The following is a 12,959-nucleotide window of genomic DNA, read 5'->3' as shown; positions in this document are numbered from 1 at the left end:
ATATTTCTAAATCATTTTCAGTCTTCAGGTTCCATAAAATAACAAAAACCGACGGCAGCTTTGCAACGAGGCCAATTCCCCTGCACGTACAGATGCAAAACATACGAGTACGAGCGCCTCATGCCAGGACTGAACAACCAACCTGACGCTTGCCAGCACCGTCCTCCAACCAATTATATGATGTATTCTGAGAGGTACTTGGCTATCAGAGAAACCAGCAGCTCTGCCCTGTCTCGATGAGTTGCAACATTTCCAGGCACACACAGGCCATTGATTAGAGCGTCTCAACTCACAGCCTGCAGTCTATCAGCGCTCAGGGACCGGTAATCAATTCTCTAATGCCGTTTGAGCCTATTCACTGCAGCTATGAGCCACTCGTCACTGAACAGACACGAGTGCGCACACCCCCGCCCACCGACGTGTGTGGCTGCGGCCCTGTCCACAACCAGGCACGCAGCGAATATAACCCAGATGGCCATCATAAAAACAGGGGCCAACTCCCAAATATTAACTTACCAAGTGTAGCGGTGATAGGCCACTGTCATCTAATGGCATTATCAAAATGAGTGCAGCTCTCCTGAGGCAGACTCTGGTTCCTGATTACCTGGCAGTGGTGGACCCTGTTCGTGGCCAAATCTGATCAGCATAGCACCAGACATAGGGATGGCCAGTCAGGAACTCAGCCCGAAGGCCTCTTATCTGTACCGACAGGCCGTTGGGTTTTTTATGGGCAATGATGTCCTCCTGGGAATTAATCTGATTGGGGTCTGGTGGAAGATTATGTTCTATTAAACTGCTGAAAGGAAAAGGTGGGGTCCTAACTTCCTTTCTGAGGCTACTTGGATCAGATGGAATTACGCTGCGAGACCTGGTACAGACCAGAGAGAGGACAGACCGAATCTCTCTCCGAAACGCTTGCTTCAGGCAGGTCATCTGCTGAAATTGATTGACTGGCCGCAGCTAACTTGGAACGTTGTCTTTGGGACTCACTAAAAAACGAGATCACTTCCACACGGAAACAAATTTGTTCAATAAAAAGCGAGCAACCTCAAGTCTAAATTACAACCCGCAGCTGATTCCTCGTTAGCTGCTTTCCAACCAGTGGAATTTCAAAGACGAAAAGTATGTGGTTTATTTAGGACATTCCAGCCTTGAATTACCCAAAGTCTCATTTAACGCGGTTGCTACAACTACTGCAGAACAATTTGTAGAGGAACTGATCACTGCTGCACTAAAGTACGACTTGGAGGTGTTTGTTCTTTCCTTTTGACTTGATTTCCATTTCATACAGTTACATATGCATTCATATTTCTACTTCATATTGTCTCTACATTTAACGGTCATATTAAAGATTATTATTTTATGTACAAGACATTTAAGTTAATGAAAATATTACTTTTCATAAAGTAAGTACATTTTGCAGACTTACATTTTAATGCACTTTTATAATATAAGGAAGTGCTGTTACTATTAGGATCTGAATATGTCATGTTATCTCTGCTTCTATTACCACATATTTTAAACAGCATATATATTAAAACTGATAATTTTGTAGAGTGGGCAAATAATGTTTGAGACTACATTTATGTGTGGAATGATCATCCTGTGTGTCTACTGATCATAAGTGGAATTTTAAATCATGGGATACAGAAATACACAGATCAGGCATAACATTATGACCACCTTCCTAATACTGTGCAGGTCTCCCTTGTGGCAACTCATCAGAGAATGGACATGGTGGGCCTTCTGAGGGTGTCCTGTGGTGTCTGGCTACAGAATGTTGTTGGTGAGGACCTTTGAGGGGAGGGGCCTCTGTGGATCGTCCCACAGATACTTGATCAGTTTGGGATCTAATGAATTTGGAGGCCAGGTCAACACCTTTTTTTTTTTAGTTGTTCCCTAAGTGTTTTTGTGTGTGTGCCTGTGTCAGGCTGCATCCTGCTGGGGATGGCTGCTGCCATCAAGGAGTGTCATTGCTATGGGGTGGGGGTGTCTGGTCTGGTCTAGGTGGGTGCTACATGTCTAAGTAACATCCACACCAATGAATGCCAGGTCCTAAAGTTTCCCAGCAGAACACTGAATTGTCACAAGATGGTCAATGTTGTTTACTTCTCCTGTCAGTGGTCTTAATGTTGTGGCTGATCGGTGTATCTTTGACAGCTTCATAAATTATTAACAACTTTTTGTTTTCTCACACAGTTTGAGAAGAACATTCTTGTGAATGTCAAAAGCAGGGTGACACTTTTTCCACTAGTAAACACACACGGATCCAACATGGCTGCCATTAAAGATGCGGAGGAGGACAACACTTACTTTGGTGTCTGAGTGTCATCCAGGCGGTTCCCCAGCTGGAACTCGTGGGATTTGCTGCGGTGCAGCGCGGTGAAGCCCGGCAGCAGGTGGATAAGCTTGCGGCTCGGCGGTGGCGGCGTTCCCGGGGCCTTCACTTTGTTTCTACGCCGCATGGGGGGCGTGCCCGGCGGGGTCATGGTGTTGACCACCAAGGGAGTCCGAGGAGGCGTGTGGCCAAAATGCCTCTGGCGGGGTGACGGGGGCAGGGAGCGATGGCCAGAGTCCAAGGTAGGGAAGAACCCCGCGGCGGGGCTGTCGACAGTGAGCCGATCGGCATAGAAAGGGGGGGCCAGGGCCTGGGGGCTGTGGCACATGTGCTGGTTGTACTTGGACTGGACTTTGGGGCTTTGGGAGAGCTGGAAACGAATCCACTGACTGGCCTCTGGCTGGCACACTGGAGTGTTTTCTTTGCCAGATTCAGAGGTGGGCCACTGGATGGACCAGTCCTGTTTCGTCTGGCTCCCTGGTGGAAGAGACAGCAAAACACCTGGTTGTCACATACGGCACAAAACCCATCATTAAGGGATTCAAACAAACCGGACAACAACAGGTGTTCTTGGTTATTGGTGACATCTAGCCATGCAAATAGTTATGGTTTAATTTGTCCACTTTTGGAAACATTAGTGCTTTTGTAGAAACAACGTCACAGTTACCCATGTAATATCCCGTAATTTAAAATTTAGTTTTCTCGTAGCAATCCGAGACAGAATTTCTGCATGTCAAGAAACCACAAGGTGATTTTTCATTACTTGGGTGAATATTTGTGTGTGCAGAGGCGAGTCAAGTTAAAGTAAAGTCGTTTTTAGGCGTACACTGAGAATTATCCGGGCAGCAGGCGGACATTCACAGCGAGCTAATGTGGTCCGTTTAGGTGATGAGGAATTTCCAATTTTCTGCCATCTGATGTGAACAAATTGCAGCGGTGTTCAAATACGGCGAGGTTAAGCAAATTAAGCGTTAATGGGGCAAGAGGAGGAGAGGAACAACAAGAGGAGTGCGCACAAACAGAACAGAGCAAAAGCTGCATGAGTCATAACAGAAGCAAACTTTTACTGAAACTTTCAGTCGAATGAGGAGGAAGGAACAACAAGGAGGCAAAAAGAAAAGGAAAAAAACAAAACTCGAAAGCGAGCAGCCAAGATGAGTGTTTGAGCTCGGATGACGATACTTTACCTCCATTACTGTGCAATTTATCCTCCTCAAGTTGTTCTTCAGAAGGAAACAAAGAAGAAGAAGAAGAATGTGTTTATTGATCTGGAAGAGACACAGCTGAAATAGGTTGCAATATTCTACTCGTTTTTCCGTCTGCAGCTGTGAATAGTCAAAAAGGTTGTTGAGGAAAACAAAGTGCAATGTCAGTAGAATTGATCCTGGGTAAGCAGAAGCAGTACACCGATCAGGCATAACATTATGACCACCTTGTGCCTCCCAAAACAGTTGGGACTCATCAGAGAATGGACACGGGCCTTCTGAGGGTGTCCTGGTATGTCCTGAATGTTGTTAGTGGGGGGGCCTTTGAGGGGAGGGGCCTCTGTGGATCATCCCACAGATACTTGATCAGTTTGGGATCTAGTGAATTTGAAGGCCAGATCAACACCTTGTGCTGTAATAAATGGACCAAGGATTACAAGTCCTGAATGTGGATATTACAAGAAAACTTGAGACGCTGAAGACGTTTCATCCAAGGACTGGTGGGGAGGTTGGGGTTTAAATAAGAACATTTGTGGGTGTTAGCCATCAGAAACTTACATGAATTTGGCCTGTTAAGGACAGGATAGTCACCTGTTACAACACCAACTCCTCACCAGTCTTTTAGAGCTGAAGACCTGGATGTAATGCCTTCTAGAAAGTCCAGTTGACCTTGTTTCAGCTTTTTTGGATCCACCGTGACCTGGACGACTGAGAACCTTCACAGATGACACTGTGGATCAGGCTGGTTCTGGTGCATCCCACAGATACTTGATCAGTTTGGGATCTAGTGAATTTGGAGGCCAGGTCAACACCTTGTGCTGTTGAGTTGTTCCTAAAACGTTTTTGTGTGTGTGTGTGCCTGTGTCAGGCTGCGTCCTGCTGGGGATGGCTGCTGCCATCAAGGAGTGTCATTGCTATGGGGTGGGGGGGGTGTCTGGTCTGGTCTAGGTGGGTGCTACATGTCTAAGTAACATCCACACCAATGAATGCCAGGTCCAGAAGTTTCCTAGCAGAACATTGAACTGTCACAAGATGGTCAATTTTATTCACTTCTCCTGTCAGTGGTCATAATGTTGTGGCTGATCGGTGAGCTTGCAGTCAAAAAAAAGAAATAAATAAAAACATTAATGCAAATCTCTGTCAACAGACCCAAGTTTCTTTTGTGTCATTATTTCTTCTTCCCTGCGACATCGTCTCTAAGGAACTATGAGCATCAAAAACATAAACTTCAAACACAATATCAACACCAGCAACATCAAATGAAACACGAGAAACATCTGCCATAAAAGGTCCCGGCTGAATTGCTAAAACTTGGGGCTAGAAACGGCCAGCAGCACTTCTTCATCTGCAATGTTGTGAAGAAGAGGCCTCGAGGAGCGATGGGTTGTGGGAAGGGAGGACACGAGGGACATTTTTCAAGGGTCTCATTTTCTTTTTCTAAATACTTTCAGTGTATTAGATATTTCTTTATTTTAAAGCGAGTGTTGAGTGTATGTAGGGTTTTTTTTTGCCACCGGTCATGTTTAGCGTCTGTGCAACAAACAAACAAAAAAAAAAACAGAAGCTGGGATGGAGTTTATGCCCTGCGGTTGAAAAGTTGTAATAGTTTCTAATAAAACAGCAAATTAATGCAGGTCTGCGTTTCCTCTGAGTAATTTACCAAAAACATTCAAAGTAAAGGTTAAAATTTATGTTTTTTTGGAACAAAATGTCTCTAATTTATCAGGCCTTTTCATCGCAAGGTGGAAGGACTTTGGGTGTCCTTGGTTTGTGGAGTCCAGACTGAGCGCCGCTTGAATAATACAAAGGAGAGAAGTTTTCATCGGCAAGTTTTGAAGTCCGTTGCGTGCACAGATGACGTGTTTACTGGTCTGTGTCGGTCTCAGTGCTCTTTTCAACCTCATTACCCGGCTAGGCTACAGGCTGGCGGGCAGAATTAGCAACTAGCCTGTGAGCACGGCCGCGCAATTAGCCGCTGCAAAGAAAGATATTTTACTAATGAACTGACGTAGACTAATACAAATAGCGGATATTTCACCACGATTCAACACAAACTGCACAAGTAGCTCTACTACTATTGAGAATTTCAACGGATCGGGGACCAACGTATGTCAAAGGCTGTGAAAACTGTTGAGCAAACATGACACCACAGCGAACCAGGCTGCAGCGCTGATTAGTCCCCTGCTCCCCCCACAGTTCTGATCAGCCGAGCTGGTGTTGTCTCCGTTGTTATGGAAACCTGTTGCTTTTTGCAGCGCCGCATGGCACATGGTTATGCATCCCCCTATGTCTCTGTGGAAAGGACAAAATGTGAAATTGGGAGGGGGGGGACTTGAGAGCATGCTTTCGAACATATGCCGGCATATTAATAGCATGAACCGTTCATTCGTCACTTCCCCTCGTGACGGCGTGTGAGGGGGAACATCGATTGCATTTGCACGGATTGATCAGCCCGAGCGTGCACGCCGTTGAAAACTGTAATTCACACCTATGGGAATTAGTCAGAAAATCTCTCAAGAGAGAAGCTGCCACTCTGCCCTTGGTGTGACAGCCTGAGGGAAGCACTTACACATGTGTCTGGACCCACATCTCGCAAAACCCTTCAGAAAGACCTCAAGATGCAGGAAGGATGAGTGGCCGCCGGAAAGAGTGCTCATCTACCAATGTGGGGAAAAGATGAGGGCGAGGGATGCTCGAGCAAGCCTCCTTTATTAGCAGAAATAAAACCGAGACGGGCCACTCGGATGCTCGGTAAAAGTTCAGCTTGACCCTGACGTGCACATTAATTAGCGACCTGAAGAGTTCGCACTGCCGAAGGTGTCGTTGCACGTGGGAGGCGACGGGAAGCTGGTTAGTTTTGAGAAAGTTAAAATGCGCAGGTTCCAATTTGTGCCGTACATTTCAAAGATTTGTTTTTTGTTTTTTTTGGCGGCGCCGACCTATCACCTTTGATTGAAATCCGCTTGACTGCTCATCAAGCTGACGCCCGAGTGAAATATCTCCGCGAGAGATTTACTGAACTTGAAACACGCTCACGAAACTGTTGCTTCAAGTAATGAGTCGACTCATAAAGCGCGCTAGTATCTTAGCAACTGCTTCAGCAAAATAGTAACAGGACCTCACTTATGAATTTCTTGTTTCACATAATATCACCTCAGCGAAAGCTTGAGGCAAACTAAATGAGGGGAAGAATAAAGACTGAGCAAAACCTCTTGGAGAGCTGTGATTTAAGGTAATTTGTACGAGCGGTGGCTGGTTAGACGCTTTGGACGTAGCTTTGAAATAAAACAAAATATATCAGATCCCTCTCCTTCTAATTTATCAGAACTTCCAGAAGCTAAAAGGCACTTCAACAAGGCAGTGGCCTGCTGATATCAAGAGTTTTTCTCTGCAAAAAGCCCTCCTGCTATGAGCTTGAATTTCCATATTGCTCATTTTCTTACAAATGCTTTACTATTTACAATCAGGCATAACCTTATGACCTCCAAAACATCATGGCTGTGGTGTGACTCATCAGAGAATGGACATGGGCCTTCTGAGGGTGTCCTGTGGTGTCTTGCAACAGAATGTTGATAGTGGGGGGAGGCTTTGAGGGGAGAGGCCACTGTGGATCATCCCACAGATACTTGATCAGTTTGGGATCTAGTGAATTTGGAGGCCAGGTCAACACCTTGTGCTGTTCTTCATGTTTTTTTTTAGTTGTTCCTAAAGTGTTTTTGTGTGTGTGTCTGTGTCAGGCTGCATCCTGCTGGGGATGGCTGCTGCCATCAAGGAGTGTCATTGCTATGGGGTGGGGGTGCCTGGTCTGGTCTAGGTGGGTGCTACATGTCTAAGTAACATCCACACCAATGAATGCCAGGTTCAAAAGTTCTCCAGCAGAACATTGGATTGTCACAAGATGGTCGAAGTTATTTACTTCTCCTGTCAGTGGTCATAATGTTGTGGCTGATCGGTGTACATAAACTGCAAAGTGAGGTTGGCAGCCCGGCAGAAGACACAAAGAACTACTGATAAGCTTATCAAAAAAATTGCCACAGCATGTCATGGCGTCGCCACCCACAACTTGGGAGTTTTACATTTCTGTGTTTGCAAACTGAACAAGAAAACTTTCTACTTAAAGCCGCAATGACTGATATTTTACCATATATCTATACATATAGCTAACTGTGAGGGTTTTTTAGCCATGTCATGCGGATGTTTTCCAGCAAAGAGACTCGCAGGTTGAACACAGTATTTAGTAGCTAAAGGGCCGCAGAATTTACCTCAGGATAATTGAGCAATTATAAGCTAAGCTAACTGCCTGAAAGAGGCCGAGAAGTGAGGCTGGCTCTGAAGGTGAGTCAATCCCTTTAGTACTCCGAGGCTGAAATGCTCAACTTTAGAGCAGAAACCAACATGTTTACAGCCTGTACTAGGGGTGAAGTTTTCTATAACTCACTCATGAGTCAAGCATAATTTAGGGAGTGGCAGCTTTTATTGACGAGCGGGCGCCGTCTCAGGTATTAAGACGTCAAGGAATCACTGCTACAAGCTAGGTCTTTCCTTTAGGAGTTAGTAGAAAGCAGAGCAGACACACAGTTAAACTAAATACAAAACTAACATCTATGTAGTGTCCAGAAACATTAGGCCAAATGAATGATAACGTTGCTCCATGTCTGCTACAGGTGCCAGTCAGTGGTCTTGTGTAAACAACATGGACAACAACTCCTAGAAGACAGATGAGGAGTGGTCCATCAAGTGTGTGGAAATACTTCACTAAAGATGAAGCCCATACTACTGTGGTATGTCAGTCCTGAAATACAACTAAAGTACTACTGCAATGCATCTGAAAAGGCTAACGCTAATGCTAGCAGAGGAACGGTCCAAATCCTCTGGACAGCAGTCAGTTAACAACTTCACCAAACGTCCTGTGGTAACAGAGAGAAGGAGGCTGCACATCAACTATTTGATAAAGTTATTAGAGCTTAGCTGCAGAGAAATACCTGCTACACTATCACATCTAACAACACACTGTGGAGTACTATTAAATGCTACTGATGGTGCTGAGGTGCTGCCTGTTTTTATACAGGCTACACATATCTGCAGCTAACAGTATGTAGCACATGAGCTGTCTGTTCTCAGCATATGTATTCAGGTCCAGAATATAGATTTCATTACTTTCTACTGTGTTTTTATTAGTGACGTCATCAGAGACTAGTCGGTGTCAACTTGACTTTCATCACGTAACAGTCGACTTTAAAAAATCTGCACCGCCCAGGAGTTTATTGTTTAGTGGTTCTGAAGATTTTGATTGATGGAATACCAACTTCCCACCAAGAGTCATTGTATTCTGATTCAGTTCAATTAAACTGCCATTAAGGACTCTTCTGCTTTTAACAGGAAATGCATGATACCATTACTCATCGTAATGTTATGAGAAAACACGTTTTCTGGGACTTTAACACCCACAGCCACTACTGAGAGTGGTATTATTTGATCCACCCGAAAAGTATTCCCTTTACCACTGTTAAAGCAATGTTTTCCCTCCTTTTTATGAACAATTGCCGACCACGTTTGTGCAAAAATTGCAACTTCATTCTGGACCCGCGTCATCATCAATCTTGCCTTCCCTCCTCTCCCCTGAATAACCCTGCATCTCCACATCAGCTGTCGGACCAAACAATGCACCTGAAGCATTCACGACTGCTTCCCCTCTGCAGTGATTAATGCAAATAGCACGCCCCAGCACCATTAACGGGGCAATCTTAACATGCAGCGGGGCTTTGAGAAAGCCAGATAACAGCCTCATAATTGGACTAATTACCTCTAGATGTGTTAGCTTCTTTAGGCTAAATGGCAGTGAAATGCCACTAGGACGGACGGTCGCCCGTCTATCTCGCTGCCACTGTAAACAGGATTCGGCGAAAAGGGCAACGGCTGTGTTCAATAGACGCGGCGTCCCCTTTTTAATCTCGACTCTTTTGAGTTGAGGGTTTGTGGACGTTCTTGCCGTGTAATCAGTGGGACTCAAAGTTGGATTCTGCTAATTAGAAAAGAGCCAATAAGGACCACCTAGGGGTGCCCAGGAGGACGGGTGTTGGGGGTTCGTTCGATGCTTCTTCTGGTCGCTTTCCTTCTTCGCCTCCTGTTGCTATCACCTATATTTCACCCTAATTTTCTCTCATGTTATTCCACATCATTCTTGCCCCCTCCCCACACACAGACACACACAAATACCTCCCCTCGTCGCTTTCCTTTCCCCTCCTCCTCCACCTCCGATCCCTCTCCTCGCATATTCTCTGCCTCCCTCTCCTCTGCCTTTATTCATCTCTTTTTCCCCCACTGATGGCATTTGAAGCCAATTAGGTGTTTATATGCATGCAAAGCTGTCTCAAGGTAGGGCACGGGGACATTCCTCTCAGCTGTCAAAGATTACAGAAGAGAGGCGCAGAGGGGACCAGTCGTGCTAAGCAAAGATCGACACTATTAGCTTGATCAACAGCAGGACTCGTCTTCAAGAAATTCTCCATGTGAAAATGTGTGTGTGTGTCGTTGTGTGTGTGTGGACTTGTCTACAGGGGCGGGCTGGATAATGTGTGTATATTGCGGCACAAAGGACCGACCGGCTGCCTCCGAATTGTATGACTCATCCCCGTTGCAACCCGTGGACCGCAATCCCAAGAGCCTGTAGTGAAAAATTCTATTAACTTGCATTAGTTTCCTTCCTCCACCATTACACCACGGAGCAACATACATTCACACGCCGCGTTCTCCCGTCCGACGGTTACGCAATGAATAAACCGCCGGGCTTGCAGGCATACATGAATTTCCACGTCTGCCAGTTCTGTCATAATTCGTGGTGATTCATCAGCTGGAACAACACATTTTCTTTGACTAAGAAAAAAAAAAAACATGTGCATAAATCTGTAAATCCTTCTTTCTGCTTTCATTCATGCACTTTTGCAGCAACCTCCGGATTTTCCAGAGAAATATATAATGTGAGAACATCCTCTGCCTCTTGCCTAACAGAACCAAAGTGCCAAACGCTCTCGTGGGGCTTCCTTAACCCCTTTAAAAAAAAAAAACATTTGCACATCTCCTGCTCCCGCATTCGTGCAGGCCTGACACGCAGGTACTCGTGCAAATGTGGCAATGTTTTTGACGCGTCTCATGACACGTCTCCCTCTCCATCTGGGTAAGAATATGAAGAATGATGCTGCAAACCCTGAATTTCTCTTGGCTGAAAGTGCCTCTCGCTGCTCTGTGGTGGCGGCGGCGGTGGCGCATTCACACATCTCTAGCCTGCCCCCCTGTTAGAGAGCCCATTAGTGGCTCTGTGTGGCCAGACCCTGTCTTTGGAGAGCCAGAGAGACGGAGAGGAGGGAAGAGAAGGAGGTGGAAGCCGTGGACGAAGAAGAGACAAACATAATAAAAAATAGAAGTGTGTCATACAATAACAGATCGTAAACACTGTAAGCCATCTCTGTTCAAAGATGGTTTCTGGACTGAGCAATCAGTCTATGCAAGGGCTATCGGTTTTTATTTGAAATTCATACGGCAGCACTGAAAAAACAGCCAGATTAATGACATACAGTCTTGTTATCGCCATGTCAAAGGTCAGATCTTGCAGATTTGCCTCATTTACGCTTCAGTTTGGAGGATCTGGCATTCTTTCTCCAGCTCAAGGGAGATTCAAAAATGGGATTTTTTTTTCTTTACTCAAAATCCCAGACAGTAATGGCGACGCTTAACGCCCTGAACCCAGCTGGACCGAAGGACGGACCGAGAACAGATTCTCAGTCTCGGCGAACGCCCACCTCCCCGCGTCCGTCTTTTCTGGACAACACCTGCCTTCGTGGCACGACGGCACGACGATGGGGGAAAAAGAAAATAAGAGGGAAGTTGGAGAGAAAGGCCAGCAACTGAGACAGAGAGAGTGGGTGAAGGCCGTCTGATCACAAGCGGCTCCACAAAAAAAAAGCTCCAGGTTTTAAGGATGTGCCGCAAAACAAAAAAAAACTGTTCGTCTGAATGTCAACAACCAAGTTAAACCTCCTCTGATAAAATGCTATTTTCACAAAGTGCAGTTCTGTCGAGGGCACGCTGAAGTAAAAAAACTCGTCATCAAGTTAATTTGCTTAATTATTCAGCAGAGTCTTGTGTCTCAAAGGACATCTGTTACAGAACAACGCGTGTGTCTGCGTGTGTGTGTGTGTGTGGGAGTGGGAGTAGAGGAGAAACGAAACGCTGTCAACTGAACCCACCGACCCAGGTTTAATGATGCTCTACTGCCCCCCTCGGGTTCACTGGCGTCGTTGCAAATGTTGTCACGATGACACTGGAAACAGAATGCAGTCTTTTAACGCCACCTAGTGTTCAACCGTGGGGCAAAACAAGATGCAACCGTGACACCCGGGGCAGATAACACCAGCAAGAACCTCTCGGTCACTTTTCCACCATAAAAATTACAATTACTTTACAAAATGTGACAAAACTGTAGAAGAACAACAATCTGATATTAGATCTTTAACACATGGAACATCATGAGATGTCAAGTAACATCTGACCTGGTTACGGGTCTCCTAGCTCTCCAAAGACAAACCTCTGTTAAGTCATGCTTAGAACTGCATCCATGATTGCACACACTCTGATCAGGCATGACATTATGACCACTGACAGGAGAAGTAAATAACATTGACCCTCTTGTGACAATTCAGTGTTCTGCTGGGAAACTTTTGGTGTGGATGTTACTTAGACATGTAGCACCCACCTGGACCAGACCAGGCACCCCCACCCCATAGCAATGACACTCCTTGATGGCAGCAGCCACCCCCAGCAGGATGCAGCCTGACACAGACACACACACACACAAAAACACTTTAGGAACAACTAAAAAAAAACATGAAGAACAGCACAAGGTGTTGACCTGGCCTCCAAATTCACCAGATCCCAAACTGATCAAGTATCTGTGGGATGATCCACCCATAAGAACCAAAGCCCCCCCACTAACCCACCACAGGACACCCTCAGAAGGCCCATGTCCATTCTCTGATGAGTCACCACAAGGGAGACCTGCACAATAGTAGGAAGGTGGTCATAATGTTATGCCTGATCTGTGTACGTATAGTTCCGAGTTGTCCACTTGTAGATTCTGTATTTCTTGTTTCGATAACCTTTTTCTATTTTGTGCCATAACTGGTCACGTTCCTGTCCTATTGTGGTTGCTGCCCCCGACTGTAATTGCCCCGCCACCTGTGCCTCATTGTTCCCCTCGTATTTAGCCTCTGTGTTCCCTTCCCACTATGCCAGTCCATCTTTGTCCTTTGTGTCAAGCACGTAACAGCCTGTTTGTTCCTTGTTGTTTTTTGGACTTTGGCCAGTATTTTCAAGTAACCTGTCTCTTGGGTCGTACGTTTGATTCCTCCTCAACCAGTTCC

At 45.6% G+C, this 12,959-nt stretch overlaps 1 protein-coding gene across 1 annotated transcript in view; it reads right to left on the bottom strand.

The window, feature by feature from the left end:
* The window catches only part of ksr2 (kinase suppressor of ras 2), a gene marked incomplete at both ends in the record, with an annotated part of 106,430 nt that overhangs the window by 76,047 nt on the left and 17,424 nt on the right, over positions 1-12,959 (bottom strand). The window contains 2 exons of the mRNA XM_084550715.1: positions 2,314-2,807; positions 3,524-3,561. Of these exons, the coding sequence (XP_084406841.1) occupies positions 2,314-2,807; positions 3,524-3,561 (532 nt within the window). The remainder of the gene's footprint in view (positions 1-2,313; positions 2,808-3,523; positions 3,562-12,959) is intronic.

This window comes from Chelon labrosus (assembly GCF_963514085.1).
Source record: "Chelon labrosus genome assembly, chromosome: 9".
NCBI lineage: Eukaryota > Metazoa > Chordata > Actinopteri > Mugiliformes > Mugilidae > Chelon > Chelon labrosus.
The sequence above is the reverse complement of the archived record's forward strand: the minus strand, read 5'-3'. Positions and strand labels throughout refer to the sequence as shown.